General features: G+C 42.8%; 1 protein-coding gene across 1 annotated transcript in view; it reads right to left on the minus strand.

Moving 5' to 3' along the window:
• The window catches only part of STAB2 (stabilin 2), a 182,053-nt gene that overhangs the window by 151,122 nt on the left and 14,307 nt on the right, over positions 1–16,624 (minus strand). The window contains exons 4-5 of the mRNA XM_075600600.1: positions 1,010–1,095; positions 501–570 (exon numbers count right to left, since the gene is read on the minus strand). Of these exons, the coding sequence (XP_075456715.1) occupies positions 501–570; positions 1,010–1,095 (156 nt within the window). The remainder of the gene's footprint in view (positions 1–500; positions 571–1,009; positions 1,096–16,624) is intronic.

A 16,624-nucleotide genomic window follows, 5' to 3' on the forward strand; every position in this document is an offset into this window, starting at 1 on the left:
GAAAACTTTGGATGTAATTTAATTAACTGTATAAACATCGGCATTTCTTCTGAATTCAAAGTTTTACTGGAAAGCACAAGATATACAGCAGGTCTGCTGACACGACAATATTATTATTATTAAGAGACTTCTGTCGCATGCCTCAAATTGTTTAAAACTTTGCATAGCAACAACATTAAATTGCAAAATGACCATTCTAGACAACAGATTGAATGATACTCTCGCTGCCTATTGTGATTGCTGGTAAATTGCAGACCGTAATGTGCAAAGTATTAGAACTGACTACAGTAGGAGGGCTCATGATTTACACAAGGAAGGACTGATATTGCTTCACCTGTAAATACTGCACATGAAGCAGAAAGATGCAGATGTATATCAAAATAATCCAATTTAAACATGTACTTTTTGTTATTAGAAAAAGATTGCACTTTTTTTGCTCACAAATTACGCACAATTTATGCTAAGCCTGGAAGAAATGATGATTACGATGTATGACATACCAGAACTGCAGCCTGCACCATACACGTTATCTGCAGCACAGGTCTCACACGTTGTTCCTGTAAACTCTGCCTAAAATGCAGAAAGCAAAAACAACTATTGTACCATTGTAACATTGTATGCTTGTTCTTGGTAAACTACAGCTAACGAAAGATTTAGTGAAAATCAACAACATTATATATATTATATTTTATTCTGTTAGCAAGTACATTGTTGAGCAGGCATCAAAATGTCTATGGTTATTTTAAGAATATGAATCTGTGTGTATGCTAAAAAGTTACAGAGCGCGCACACACACACACACACACACACACACACACACACACACACACACACACACACACACACACACACGTGTATTCTGCACGCTTCATAGTAGTAACCTGAAGGTATACATTGGAAGAGGCAGCACATCGCAGGTAAGTGAAGAAAAGAAAGTTCATGTTGAAAAAATCAAAAGAAAAAAAATAACGTTTCGGCGCCTGACATCAGGACCTTTATCATTACATACCTGACAAGTGCAGCGCCCGTCGCCCTGTACGCCATCAGAGCAAGCCCCTCTGCGGCTGCACGGGGAGGAAGCCCCACCAGGACATTCTGTAACGTGACCATTGGGGAAATTAGTGCATTTTCCAGATATACCCGGCTAGAAGTATTTTGCGATTAGTGAGCGACTCCTTAAAGACACAGTAGCGTTTGGTTTACAAATCCTATATAACCCTTCTTTTTTTTAGTTGTGGTCACTTCTTCTTTTTTTTATTGTTATTGAATCCAGGGAGCATTTATTTTCGGAGCAATATTGACTTCAATTAAAGCATCAATCCTGCATATGTATATATATATAATGAATTAGTCAGGATTTGCAGGATTGATGCTTTAATTGAAGTCAATATTGCTCCAAAAATGAACGCTACCTGGATTCAATAAAATAATAATAAAAAAGAAGTGACCCCAACTAAAAAAGAAGAGTTATATAGGATTTGTAAACCAAGTGGTACTGTGTCTTTAAGGAGTCGCTCACTAATTGCAAAATACTTCTATATATATATATGTGAAGCAGGGGGTCTTCGGAGCTGAACTGTGCCAGTAGCAGCTTCGGCTGGGCTATGCGTGGCGTAAACGTCCTGCTTAAGCAGCCAATATGAAGCAGTGACGTAATCCCTTGCTATTGGCCCGCGTGACTAGGATCTTTAAACCCGCAGAGCTGCTACCCCTGCGGAATTCTGTATCTCAGGAAGCAGGGGGTTCCTGGAGCTGAAATGAATTGGGATCAGCTCCGGAGACCCCCTGCCTGGCACCCTTTAATCCTCCCCCACGTGTTGCTCCTTTCATTTATTTGGATGCTCCGTCACTGCAAATTTGGAAATTGATGTTTTTATCTTTTATGCATGACCCCTACAAAAAAAGTATTATACATAGAGCAGTATTTGTTGCCGGGTAAGTGGGGCATTCTGGCCTAAATTTGAACATTCTTTTAAAGGTGTCGCACAGAACCACAACAAACCAACGGCAGACTCATGTTCAGGGTGTTGGTGACAGGTGCATTATTACAAAATCACCTAAAAATATTTGGAAACCCTTTGTTCATTTTATTTGTAAGCTTGATACACGGGGGCTTCGTATTCCTCCAGCACCTCCTGGTACCTGGTACCGCTTTGTGTTGAATATGAGCTTGCAAAGACAAAGCCCCCTATGCCTTTATTCGCCGTCAGACAGAGACTTGGGGGCATATGCAAAATAACTGCACCGACATCAGACATCAAAGTCCCCATTTAAATAAAGTGGATTTTTTCCCCTTTGATACATACGGTGCAGTTATATAATTGCCCAACTTTTCCCTTGATTCATATGGCCCTGTGAGGGTTAAAGGAAGAGGACAGATGAGGTGCCAAAGTAAATATAAACGTTCGTAAATTTCTTAAATTTCCAAGAAATAAAAGTACCCAGATCTTTGCTTTAAGCATGACTACATTTGTTGAAGGAAACCAGTTACACTGTCAAGTTGCCTACAACATCTTTTTTAGTTAACAGGGATTCCACCTTTCACATGTCAGTGGATTACCTGCCTTAGTAAATGTTCTCTGTTATATTTTTAAATATTATATCATCATTTGAAGTACAGTACTGTGCATTGAATATGCAGTATGGAATGTTGTGAACAAACCAAAGTAAGTCTGAAAAGTGGGGATCCAAGTTGAAAAAAAAATGCAGAAGAATACATAAGAAAATGTGCTGACAAGACAGTTGCAGAGTGCTGAGTCCGACCCCTTTGTCATACTGTAGCTATCAATTCTGTGTCTTGTTTTGATGATTTAGATGAAAGTGCTTACCCTTAGGAATAATAGAAGAACTCCTCCCACAGGAGGCAAGTAGCAGCGCACAGCCGTAGGACAGAACGGAGGAATAGCTTCTGATGGTGACTAAAAAAAGTTTATTGTGAACAGAGCTTCTAGCGCACCTGGTGGGTTAACTTTTGTTTACCCGTTTTTGTACCTTAGGAATAATAAACTAGGAAAAGAAAGTCATTATTGTTGTCATTTCATTTCCTCTGAGATATGAAGGTTGAACCTAGAGTCGAATTATCTAACTGTAACCATTGAGGAGTTGTGTGAACAAGCTGGTATGGTTGGAAATACTTTCCCTGTGCAGCTTTTCCAAGAAAACTTAAGCTAGGTTCCCAGTACATTCATAGCGTACGCTGCAGGAACAGGTACCACCCCTCAAGGTGGCCAGGCCCACTACCTGCCTTGGCGAGTACCACCCCTCAATGTGGCCAGGCCCACTACCTGCCTTGGTGAGTACCACCCCTCAAGGTGGCCAGGCCCACTACCTGGCTTGGCGAGTACCACCCCTCAATGTGGCCAGGCCCACTACCTGCCTTGGCGCGCAATTTGCTGCTGCGTTGCTTGACAGATTTTTCTGAAGACAACAAAACTGTGTTCAGAAGTAGCGACAGCGTCACGTGGGTCCGTGAGAACCAATCCTATGGCAGACTTCCCAAGCCAATCAGAGCTAAGGAAATAGCAGTCAATCAGAGCGCAGACTCTTCAGCTTGCTGCTGTGGAAGAGGATGTTAACTTTTAGCCACGCCCCCTCGAAGCACGTTCCGTCGCAAAAGACTCATTCAGAGGTGAGCCCGCATATCGCGGTTTCCACACGTGCACGCGCCACCACCCCGCCGGGCGTGTGTGCTACAGTGAAGACTGGGGCCGTAGCCTTAGGAATGAGAAACTAAAAACGTAGTATTGATGCACTGTGATTGTGAAATATCCTGAGATAGTCTCCAGCTCTCCAAGCTGAGAGAACAACCATATGTTTGATTGGGTTATTGTACTTTTTCTTTAAAACAAAAAGCAAAATATAAGATGCCATTATCCTAGAGTTTTTTTTTCCTATAAATTACTTATTTCCATTATTGTTAGTATCAATATTATTAATATTATTTTACTTTGCAAGTCACCAACTGGAACCCCAGGGTTCAGCAGATATTCCGCGCCAAAGTTCTGCATTTTCAAAAGTAAAAGTAGGCGCATGACGAAACTTGTGATGAATAGTTTCATGTTGCACATCTTAGTATGTGTTTGTAATCATGTACCTGTCATCATAATGAAAGGGAGAAAAAAACTAGGCACTCTCTTGTAATGGTGAATCAAGTGACAATAATGTGAAATACAATACGATCGTCCATAAGTGATAATATAAATATGTGATACGATGAGGATCCTCCTTCGATCCTTAGTGAATGATGGATGATGATATAGGGAGCGCAGAATCATGAAATAATGAAATGCATAGAGTGCAATATTCAACAGTTCCAGTGTGTAAAAAAGGAATGTCTGTATTAGTGGTCACAAGGTAGAATACAGGCACTGAGAGGTTTCTTTATGGGTATGGATCCCCGTCCGTCTGCCTCAGTCTCTGGATACCTTGGAGCTGGTGTTTAGGGAGTGCCTGTATTCTACCTGGGCCATGCGAGTCGTGGCATTGACCACTAATACAGACATTCCTTTTTTTACACATTGGAACTGGTGCAATATTGCACTATATGCATTTTCTTATCTTTATTTCATGATTCTGCGCTCCCTATATCATCATCCATCTGTCATCATAACTCTGTGCCCAGGACATACTGTACTTGAAAACGAGAGGGAACTCTCGATGGATTACTTCCTGGTCAAACATTTTATAAATAAATACATTAGTAACATTCCTCTTACTCATTGTCTCTAGCAATGGAGTTGCTGGAGGACTTTTTTTTAATTTCCCTGGAACAGCCAGGAAATCAGAGCAGAATACTTTTTTAATCATAGTAAAACAGCTGTAGTCCTGCATTGGGATAAATCATAATCATAATAATAATAATACAGAACTTGGGCAGGAAGTAGTACTTAGAAAATGAATTTCAAAGGAAGTGTTGGCATTTACACTGGTGTTTTGTGGCTTTGGTTCTAAATATGTTTTTTTTTTTTTTACCGGAACTTGACTGGTTTTCATTTTGGATTTTTTTTACATTGTGTTAAAAGCTGAAATATTTTCTTCAAAATTTGATTGACGTTTATGAACTTCAAACTTTTTGCTAAAGTTCACAAGTTTTTCTGTTCACGAACATAAAAGTTTGACCACTTAAAAAAAAATAAAAAAAATCCTGTAACAAAATAAATGAGTATGCAAGGATGAGCTTTTCTCAGTTTTGGCTGAAATTTTCCTCAGTTTTGAAGGTTTGTTCCAAATTTCAAATCAAACTCCGAAGTTCATGAAGTTTGGATTTCGAATCCGCAAACTTGTCCATCCTTTTCCCAAATGCTTTCATATTATTTCCATGCCAACATGAAACAGGGCGCAAATCCTCCTGGGGTTATGTGTGGAGATAAACACAAAGAAAATACAAATAAGTGCTCTTCCAGCAGCCTTTCTGAGTGACAGGGTGTGGAGGTGGAACTGGGTCTGTGTACAGCCAATAATGGTGCAGACCTAGTGCCCTCTCCCTCCTATGCCTTAGGGAGGAAGCATGTTAAGTTAGTTAATCCAGGTTCAACCTTCAGGGGTAGAGGCCTATGCCTCCAGCCCCGCCTGGGAAAGAGTTAAAGCACCTGGCCGGGCCTCCTGCCTAACAGTGTGGCCTAGGGCCATCCTAAGACCTCGGTCCTGCTATTAACATCATGCATCCGCTGTAACAAAACCTGCAGTGGCTGCACCAATAAAGGATCCCATTTTATATACCCCTGCCTGAGTCTACAGTCTATTGGGCAGGGTTATGTTCAGAGGACTGTCACAGGAGGGACTGTCTCCAGAACCCTGGAGCCTACTGTAACTGGAGGTGCAGCACCATGAGAAGGACTACTGCCTGAAACTGCCTAAAGCCTGTCCTGTTTCCCCACAACATTGCAGAAGCTCAGCCTCTTCTGAACCAAACGGGTATCTAGCACCACACAGACCAGACCTGTAGCCAGAGTAAATCTCCCAGAGAGGGGGAGGGGGGGGGGGGGTGGAGGGGGGGAAGCAGCGCTACATAAACAAATGAAAAAGAAAATGGCTTGGATTGCAAGCAGAGCTTAGAAATGTGCTTGGATCCCACTAAATGCTGTTGCAGTCTACAGCAAGAATATGAAACTAAGTACAGGCATACCCGGGTTTAAGGACACTCACTTTAAGTACACTCGCGAGTAAGGACATATCGCCCAATAGGCAAACGGCAGCTCGCGCATGCGCCTGTCAGCATGTCCTGAACAGCAATACTGGCTCCCTACCTGTACCGAAGCGGTGCGCAAGTGGGGAGACTATAGAGCCTGTTACAAATGCGTTATTTACATCAGTTATGCACGTATATGACGATTGCAGTACAGTACATGCATCGATAAGTGGGGAAAAGGGAGTGCTTCACTTTAAGTACATTTTCGCTTTACATACATGCTCCGGTCCCATTGTGTACGTTAATGCAGGGTATGCCTGTAAGCATCATCAGCATGCAGTCTGAAAATAGCAGAAGTGCTGGCTGCTCCATTTTTTTTACATTCAGTTGGTTTGAATGAACTTGTAAAAATATTGTTTCCTAGAATAATGTACTTTTTCTGTGAGATAATTTTCCGAAGGAAATCTTTAAACAAAAATCTAGAAGTGAAGCTTGGTTTCACCGGTATTCAACAGGGCTCTATATCTATATCTTATCTATCCATCTATATATATATATTTCTCAAACTGTTGTATGTGTGTCTGTCCGTCCTGTGTCTCCCTGTGTCTAGGGGCAATCACATTGGACCTTTGGCACGTCACTCCGCCTCAGGCCAATGAGATGGCTCCCTTGGCCCGCCCGCCCCCGCACACCTCTCATTGGCCTGCGGCCAACACACCGACACCACTGCCTCAGGCCAATGAGATGGCTCCCCTGGCCCGCCCGCCCGCCCCCGCACACCTCTCATTGGCCTGCGGCCAACACACCGACACCACTGCCACACTCTCCCAGCCCTCATTAAGCTTTGGGAACGCTTCACAGCACCTAACCCTCACTGCTCACACTCCTCACCCCCCCACTCCTACCCGCCGCTCCTCGGCGCAGGCCTCACCTCTCCCCCACCACCAACCCTCTACCCTCCGGTCACGCCACTACCGCGCAGGCCTCACCTGTCCTCCACCACCAACCCCCACCCTCCGATCACGCCACTACCGCGCAGGCCTCACCTCTCCCCCACCACCAACACTCCGGTCACTTCACTCCCACCCGCCGCTCCTCGGCGCCGTCCTCACCTCTCCCCCACCACCAACCCTCCGGTCACTTCACTCCCACCCGCCGAGGAGCGGCGCCGTCCTCTCCTCTCCCCCACCAACCCCCCTCCCTCCGGTCACTTCACTCCCACCCGCCGAGGAGCGGCGCCGTCCTCACCTCTCCCGCACCAACCCCCCTCCCTCCTGTCACTTCACTCCCACCCACCACTCCTCGCGGAAGAGTACAGGGGAGGGGGCTTTGTGTGTGTGTGGGGGGAGGGGGGACACAGTGTGTGTGTGTGGGGGGGCGGACAGTGTGTGTGGGGGGGGACAGTGTGTGTGTGGGGGGGGCAGTGTGTGTGGGGGGGGCAGTGTGTGTGTGTGTGGGGGCAGTGCGTGTGGGGGGGGGGACAGTGTGTGTGGGGGGGGACAGTGTGTGTGGGGGGACAGTGTGTATGTGTGTGGGGGACCCCGTGTGTGTGTGTAGAACACTGTAGGGGGGGAACGGAGCTGCGCAGGGGGGGGAACACAAACAGAGAGGGGGGAGTGGAGAAACAGACAGGGGAAGTGGGAAATTGTACTCCCGGGCAACGCCGGGTCTCTCAGCTAGTTTATTTATATCCAGATGCCTTACACAGATTCCCCAAGCATTTTCCACTCCTACTATTGTGTCTACTGTATAAAAGTAGCTTTATACAGTCTGCATACAATCGCCATCATTCATCAGATAGCTCAACCTTCTAGGACTGAAATCAGTGAATAACAAAGGAGGGAGTAGGTGGTATGATACCTTTTATTGGAATAACAAGTAGTTGATCTGTTACAAGCTGTCGAACCTCTCAGGGTTCTTTATCAGGCGCGGCAGACATACAGAAACAAAAAAATACCCCCCGTTCTTTGCTGAAAGCAGCGAGACTTCCTTGAGGTATATGAGGCAATTTATGCTAAAAATCAGTGACAGTTGACGTGCCTGGCTATAGCAGACACATTTAAAGCTGGGTGTAACTTTTCATCATCTTAATCAGAAAAGTAAGAGTATCTTTCAACAAGCCACTAATTGTACAAAGTGACTATCTTCTGAGGAAGAATACATGATACTGTTGAGTCTACTTTGTCAACACCATCGGAGGCTGAAGGTAGATTAAGATTACAGTACATTTACTAATCAGCTATTTTTTGCGGGCACAGGAAGGAACTGCTGTTCCTCTAGTGTCCTTAACACATGTTTTCAGCCCTGAATGATAAGGAGAAAGACAATTTTTCTTCAGGGAGGTGACAGCAGAAACAATGCCCCCCTGACATGATTCTCACAAGCTGTCCCCTCACATTTTTACAGCAGGAAGTTTAAGAGAAGGAAGAGGCCCTCTCAATTATTGGAATTTCTTTCAAAGGAATTTTGACCCCCCCCCAAATAAAATCCCATGATCTTTTTTTTCTCTACATTTCCTATGTGTGGGCACCAACAAATTTACATTTCCCAGTGACATAATTAGCAAGACTTTAAGGACCCATGCCTTTTATGTCATTTTTAAAAGTAAAATGATATCAAACGCAACCAGCATCTTTCTTGTTTTATTTATTTCTCAAATCCTGTGTTTTTTATTTGGTGTTTCCATAAAGTATAAGGTAGTATTGAAGTAATTAGGCATTTTGAGGTAGGCTGCCCTTTCTAATGATGATGTTTGCAGTAGTGGTTTGGGGCCTTTTATCGAGATTTACATTTGAATGCATGTGCTGTAGATTCAAATATAGAGATGTGCGCAACTTGCGCCCGAGTTCACAAACGCAGAGAAACTGACTCATTTTGTCCATGACAAAAGTCACGAGTCAGTCAGAGCCGAGTTACAGTACGGTCCAAATTCACCAAATACTTTAAGTAATGATGCTAACTCCCACCCAGAACCTGCATTATTGATAATTCTGAAGAGGAGAACATGGGAGAATCACTTGCGTGACTGACCAGCGATTCATTAGTACAACAGCAATTTGCTACTGGAAATGTTTGATTTGTGAGAAACTTTTAGCCCTTAAAAGTTCTGCAAACCGGTTCGTCAGGAATCGATTTAGGTTAAAAAAAGAACCTGAAGAAGACTGTGAATGAATCTTCCAAAGTTTTGCACATTCAACAAGCTCCAGAAAGTACTCAACAGGGAAGACAATGAATGCAGTGTGATTTACCAATATATCAGAGTCACAATACAATGAAAGCATTTAACATACTCTCTAATGTTTATGAATACTTTTTTTTAATTTTGTCAGTTTTACAAATCGAGTATTTTTATCACTTGGAATGCTCCTTTCCCTAATAATGTGATAAACTGTACATAATACCGCGCTCCTCCCTATAGAAGCAAACTTCTATAGAGAGGAGTGCGGTATTATGTACAGTTTCTCACAAATATTAGGCAATCCTTTTCCTTGCTGAGCCCCTACCAATTTTTCAATTAGTGCAGGTATAATACACCCCAGTGTCAGTCTGGACATCACCATCTATTGAATGGGGGGTGAATGTATAAGGCTGACAGAGAGAAATATATGTAAGTTTTATTATATTCACAAGGGAATTTGTGCACCCACATTTTGCCTCTCAGTAAGGTAACTATGATACTGGCTTCAGCCAGATTTTAATTGCACCACTCACATAAGCTTATGTTTAGTTAACCCCTTCAGGGCTTTCACACATTTTTTCACTAGTTCATGGGACAACTATTACATATATTCAGTGTAGGTTCCTGCATACGGTTATGCCTTGTTGTGGCATGCAGGCTTATAAATGCTTTGGCCAAAGGGTTTAACAAAATAACCCTTTTTCATGAGATTATAATTTTATTTTAGCCCAATTGGTAGGAGCGCAGGAATTATTCTTTTTGTTTTCCTAATAATGTGATACTTTACCATTTTCACTCCTTTAAAAAACTTTAACTTTAGCCCCTTTTGCATTTGCACTGATATGTCATCACAGCAAATGGATGCATGTTGAATATAAATACTTGATGTGGATGGGATTGAAGTGATTCCGAATCCATTTTGTCTGTAAGGATCATTTTGACTTGTCAGATGTGTCAGAATCGGTTTTGTAAGGAAATTGCGAGGTTTGCTGACTTGTAGAAAAGTTCAGAAACAGTGAATTGTTTATGGAACGGAGGGTGCTACACAATACAAAGGTGAAGGCTCGGCGCCCACACTTTTGTTAGATAACCGAGGAAGATGAACAGCAATACGTTGTTCTGCTAATATTGTGTATTATCATTTCTTATTGCTCCATACTAACAAAGGCGTGCATCTGTGAATTGGTAGATGGCTATATGAAGCTGTTTTTAAAGTAGATGCGTCAGAACGATTTACCATCCAGCAACAAATGCAAATCTCTGTCCGAGTGTGTTAATTCTACTGAAACGATACTCAAGGATCTACATACACTGGCGACACACTTTATTCGAGCTCGGCTAGTCCCACGAATTCGGGTATACCCGGGTGTATTGAGGTTTGTGACTGTTTTCTGCCCGAGTGCATTGAGTTATTTTCCAGGCAGGGATTGAAGCATTTTACTCCCTCTGGCTGCAATACTGCACAGTATATATATATATATACTGCATTACAATTCATGAATTTATGCCATCTGGTAGACACGCGAAGCATTGCAGCCTATTAAATCCTAATCATTATCATTTAACAGATCAGCCGCCCATCAGCCAGGCATGAACCCAGGCTGGGAAGGCAAATGCAACGGGGCTTGTCAGAGGTGAGGAGCGGCGCATTCCAGGTATCTGCCAGGTACATACCGGGTATTTGCTCGAATAAAGTGTGTCGGTGCAGTACATATAAAATTAACTTTCTTCTTTAATTATTTTCACTTGACATGTGCACATTTGGGATATCTGCAGTTAGGTCTGTAAATAATTGGACACTGACACAATTTTCATAATTTTGGCTCTGTACGCCACCACAATGGATTTGAAATGAAACAACCGAGATGCAATAGAAGTGCAGAATTTCAGCTTTAATTCAAGGGGTTGAACAAAAATATCGTATCAAACGTTTAGGAATTGCAACCATTTTTATACACAGTCCCCTTATTTCAGGGGCTCAAATGTAATTGGACAAATTAACACAATCATAAATAAAATGTTCATTTTTAATACTTTGTTGATAATCCTTTGCAGGCAATGACTGCTTGAAGTCTGGAACGCATGGACATCACCAAACGCTGGGTTTCCTCCTTTGTGATGCTTTGCCAGACCTTTATTGCAGCTGTCTTCAGTTGTTGTTTGTTTGTGGGTCTTTCTGCCTTAAGTTTTGTCTTCAGCAAGTGAAATGCATGCTCGATCGGGTTGAGATCAGGTGATTGACTCGGCCATTGCAGAATATTCCACTTCTTTGCCTTAAAAAACTCCTGGGTTGCTTTCGCAGTATGTTTTGGGTCATTGTCCATCTGTAAAGTGAAGCGCCATCCAATCAACTTCGCTGAATTTGGCTGAATCTGAGCAGACAATATATCCCTATACACTTCAGAATTCATCCGGCTGCTTCTGTGTTCTGTCACATCATCAATAAACACTAGTGACCCAGTGCCATTGTAAGTCATGCATGCCCATGCCATCACACTGCCTCCACCGTGTTTTACAGATGATGTGGTATGCTTCGGATCATGAGCTGTTCCAAGCCTTCTCCATACTTTTTTCTTCCCATCATTCTGGTACAGGTTGATCTTAGTTTCATCTGTCCAAATAATGCTGTTCCAGAACTGGGTTGGCTTTTTTAGATATTGCTTGGCAAAGTCTAATCTGGTCTTTCTATTCTTGAGGCTTATGAAGGGTTTGCATCTTGTGGTGAACCCTCTGTATTTGCTCTCTTGAAGTCTTCTCTTTATGGTAGACTTGGATAATGATATGCCTACCTTCTGGAGAGTGTCCTTAACTTGGCTGAATGTTGTGAAGGGGCATTCTTTACCATGGAAAGGATCCTAAGATCATCCACCAATGTTGTCTTCTGTGTACGTCCATGCCTTTTTGTGTTGCAGAGCTCACCAGTGCGTTCTTTTTTTCTAGGAATTTACCAAGCTGTTGATTTGGCCACTCCTAATGTTCCTGCTATCTCTCTGATGGATTTTCTTTTTTTTTGCAGCCTAAGGATGCCCTGTTTCACTTGCATTGAGAGCTCCTTTGACCGCATGTTGTGGGTTCACAGCAACAGCTTCCAAATGCGAATGCCACACCTGGAATCAACTCCAGACCTTTTAGCTGCTTAATTGATGATGAAATAACGAAGGAATAGCCCACACCAGTCCATGAAACAGCTTTTGAGTCAATTGTCCAATTACTTTTGGTCCCTTGAAAAACAGGGGGCTACATATTAAAGAGATGTAATTCCTAAACCCTTCCTCCAACTTGGATGTGAATACCCTCAAATTAAAGCTGATAGACTGCACTTTAGGTCCATTTTCATTATTTAACTGTAACTTGAATTTATTTTGGTACACAGCCGAAATAACAAAACTTGTATCAGTGTCCAATTATTTCCGGACCTAACTGTACAGTATATAATTGAAAATATTTCACCTAACTGTACAGTATATAATTGAAAATATTTCATCAGTAGAAAGCTATGTACATTAATTGGTGTTATTTGAAAAGGAAAAAAATATTTATTTTACTGTATGTGACAATTGTGCTTTTTAAAATACTGAAATGCACATCTTTTATTTATCTAGTTTTTCATCCCACTGCAATGCTCATAAGGAAGGCCAGTTAGACCCCGGTGCAACCAGGAGTATTCACCAGTACTGTCTGTGAGGTCTGAACTGCAGATTCCTTGATTCCTTCTAACCAATGTCTGTTCCATCCAAATCCCCAAATAACATCAATATCCTTGACAGATCATAGGTACTATATATATACAGTGTTCGACAAACCTATACATTTGCTCGCCCCGGGCGAGTGGATTTAACCCCCGGGCGAGTAAATATTGGCCCAAGCAGCACACGTTTGGTACTAGGTGGCGAGTAGATTTTTTGTGTGGCGAGTAGATTTTTTGCTGATTTGTCAACCACTGTATATATATATATATTTACTTGATAGTGTTTATAAGATCTGTCGTTTTCATTTGTCCCAAGTCATTTCCAACTGCATGGATTTTCAAAACAATAAATCCTTTAACCACCTTCCTCATCTCCATAATTTCAAGCAGCAAGTGGGTCCAAACTAAGCCCTTAATCCCTCTCCACCTTACCCCGATTGTCCTCTCTCCGAGATTTCTATCATACACTCTCCTTTCTGCTTGCTTTGCTACCCAATATATGTAAGAATGTCCAAAAATCCAAACTGCTGGAACCATTGTTGATAAAAAAAAATGGAATTTCACCAATTTTATTGGCACTTAACACCACCAGCTCACTAATCTTCAATGCTCCCAAAATGGCAATGCAAATGATGCCTGAACTCGTTTAGCTTCATAAACTAAAAAATATACCTCATCTAGAACTACCAAAAAGTTCTCAAACAACATGAATGAAATAAGCCTCCTTAAATCCCCCGTTTTAACCCCTTTCATCCAAACTTTCAACAATTTTCTTATCACAAACTCTTTTGTTATGTCCTTCCACCCCAATAACTTGAAAAGGAATGCCAAACCCGCTAATTTCTTGCCTGCCATTCGACCGGATGTACCCTCATTTTGCAGTTGACAAAGTCACACCAGTAATGCCATCAATCTTACACCTTAGCATCCTGTACCACTCAGTTGCAGCGCTAATGTCAACCATTCTCCTGTATGTGGTCCAAGATGCCGGAGCAAATGGCTCCAAATTTCCAACTCCCCCCAAATCAGTTTCCATACGTAAAGTGGGCAACTCTGACCATCCATAGCTGCATCCGGACAGAAGCTCTGAAATTCCGTTCACTGAAAGTGAGATAAAGCATCCGCTATAGTATTTTTAACTCCTGGGACATGCTGTGCCCTAAACCATATATGTTGCAATGAACAAAGGAGAGCAAGGTGCCGTAATACCTGATTATTTGTATAGAGCTCGCTAATCACCTGCACTACCCCCTATATTCAGTCCAGAATAAAACCCTCCTAAGAAATGTTTTAGCTACCACAATTGGAAATAATGGCAGCAAAAAACAAGTTCTTTGTCAAACCTGCTTCAATCCATTCCTATAGCCTTTGCCCCACACAGCATTTTTCAGCTAGTAAAGCCCCAGCCCCCAGAGAACCAACTGCATCAGTAAACAACCGAATCTGCTGATTTGACACTTCCTCCTTTTGCCAACAAGATCCACCATGTTAGCCTTCAATGAAACCTGCCATATTACCAAGTTCTCCTTAAACAGCGTTTGTAGCCAACGACAGACACCTGCAAAACAGCCTCCACATTGGCATTATCCTACATGCGAATGCTAAATACCCCAGTAATGATTGCAACTGTTTGAGAGTAACCTTTATTGACCTTACCACCACCCTTAACAAGTCTGAAAGCTTCTTTATCTTTTTTTTTGGACAACCAGAAACCCATCTACTACTGTATATCAATTTCTAATCCTGGAATGATAACACTGTTCTTGGACCATCCATCTTATCCTTTGCCAATGGAACCCCAAAAGATCTTGCTACACCTTGAAAAGTATGCAGTAATTGAAAACATAACTAATTTCCTGTTGGACCAACAAAAAGAAAATCATCCAGGTAATGAACTGAATTATTCCCTGCCTCTTGAGGAACAACCCATTCCCAAATGTACTGAATAACCCAAGTAAAAACATGGAGATGGCGCGTCCCATTGGCAAGCACATATCCAGAAAAAAAATGCTCATTATAAACACCCTAACAAATGATAACAAGCCAGATTTACTGGCAATAAACGGATGGCAGACTTAATATCCCTTGCCTTGAGCTTTCTTACCGCTTGGTCTATTAAATTCCACACTTCCTTTGTTGAAGCAATGCACAGCTGAGTGCACTCCCCACAATGAGAGCATTCTTGCTTGAATTACCACATGTTGTACCACTTACAATGGCTCTCGTTGAAGAGCCAGCTTTCCTTCCTGCCGACACCACTTGCTCAAAGGCGCTGGCCACGACTGCAAAGAGCGAAGGCTTTTGCGGTGTAATCGACACTAGCCCCAAGTCAATCTCCTTCACATCCCAACTCATATTCCTCCTAACTACCATTTTCTGCCTAAACCGCTGATCATACTTCCAAGCCCCCCATATACATTTGACGCTCCCCATACACTATCCATGTAACAAACCTGGGGTGTCTTTTCAGCAATAACGCTTGCCAAAATCACAAACCCTTGCAACCAATTACTGAAAGTTTTAGGCAGCTATTTATTTCTATCCGCATCTTTTCCTCTTGACTCACCTCTTCTATCTAACCTGTAACATTTCCCTGTCCACAGGCAACAATGTCAAAATATACACAAAATCACCTCTCGAAATCTTCTCTTTACCTCACTAGTTATATACATTCCTCATAGACTGATACTGCATAAATATGGCCTTTTGTGTGCTGACGCTGATATCCTAGGCCCAGGAGCCTCTGTCCCTTCTACCGAATCATTCCTAACCCTCCTTAATGTAACTCTCTGTTCCCTCATTGCATCCACTGCAGGAATCCTCCCTTCTGGCTACAGTCACCCCAGCAAGGTCTTTAGCATCCCAACTACATTTCTCATATTCTCCCATCTCCTTCCTCATGTTCCACACCCACACCTACATTATCTACTATACTATCACTAATTACATTACTCCATACCCCTAGATACATCATACTCACCAGCCAGTCAGGCATTACCTCCCTCCTACTGCTATGCTGTCCTGTCGCTCCAGATATCCCTGACTTGCTCTGCCTGTAATCTTCAGTAAAATTTCATTCATCCTTTTGTGCCCCTTTGCACTCCTTCCTGGGCCTGGACACCACGTGGCACCACCGGATCGCTGTAGGCTTCCTGTGCACCCGGTGCACATGCTCTCACCTTCACTTCACTGCCAATCCTGTGACTCGACTGCCTGCCACCTTAGTAATGGCCCACTTCCAGTCTGTTCCCACGCTGCTCACCTGCTCTTGCGCTGGCCTCCGATGCTCTGTAGAGCAACCCATCCCGGGCCTGCTGCACATCCACGCTCTATTGGCCCACCCACATTGCTGTGGCCCTCTAACATCCATCTTACAATCCCCCCCCACCCCTCCAACCCCATTGGGATAAGTTGTGCGGCTAGACCAGTAGCCACGCTATGTAACACCCCCTAACATCCCCATCTTCAGACCTTAATGGGATAACCTGTCAGGCCAGAAAATACTCCACCCTGAGGGATATTCCACTATACAATGAGCAGCCACTTTACCTTTTGGTCTCAGCATTGTTCCTCCTTCCCTCTAGATTGTAACCTCTCACCAGCAGGGCCCTCTTGTATTTGTATGTAACTC

Source organism: Ascaphus truei, chromosome 5 (assembly GCF_040206685.1).
Source record: "Ascaphus truei isolate aAscTru1 chromosome 5, aAscTru1.hap1, whole genome shotgun sequence".
Lineage (NCBI taxonomy): Eukaryota > Metazoa > Chordata > Amphibia > Anura > Ascaphidae > Ascaphus > Ascaphus truei.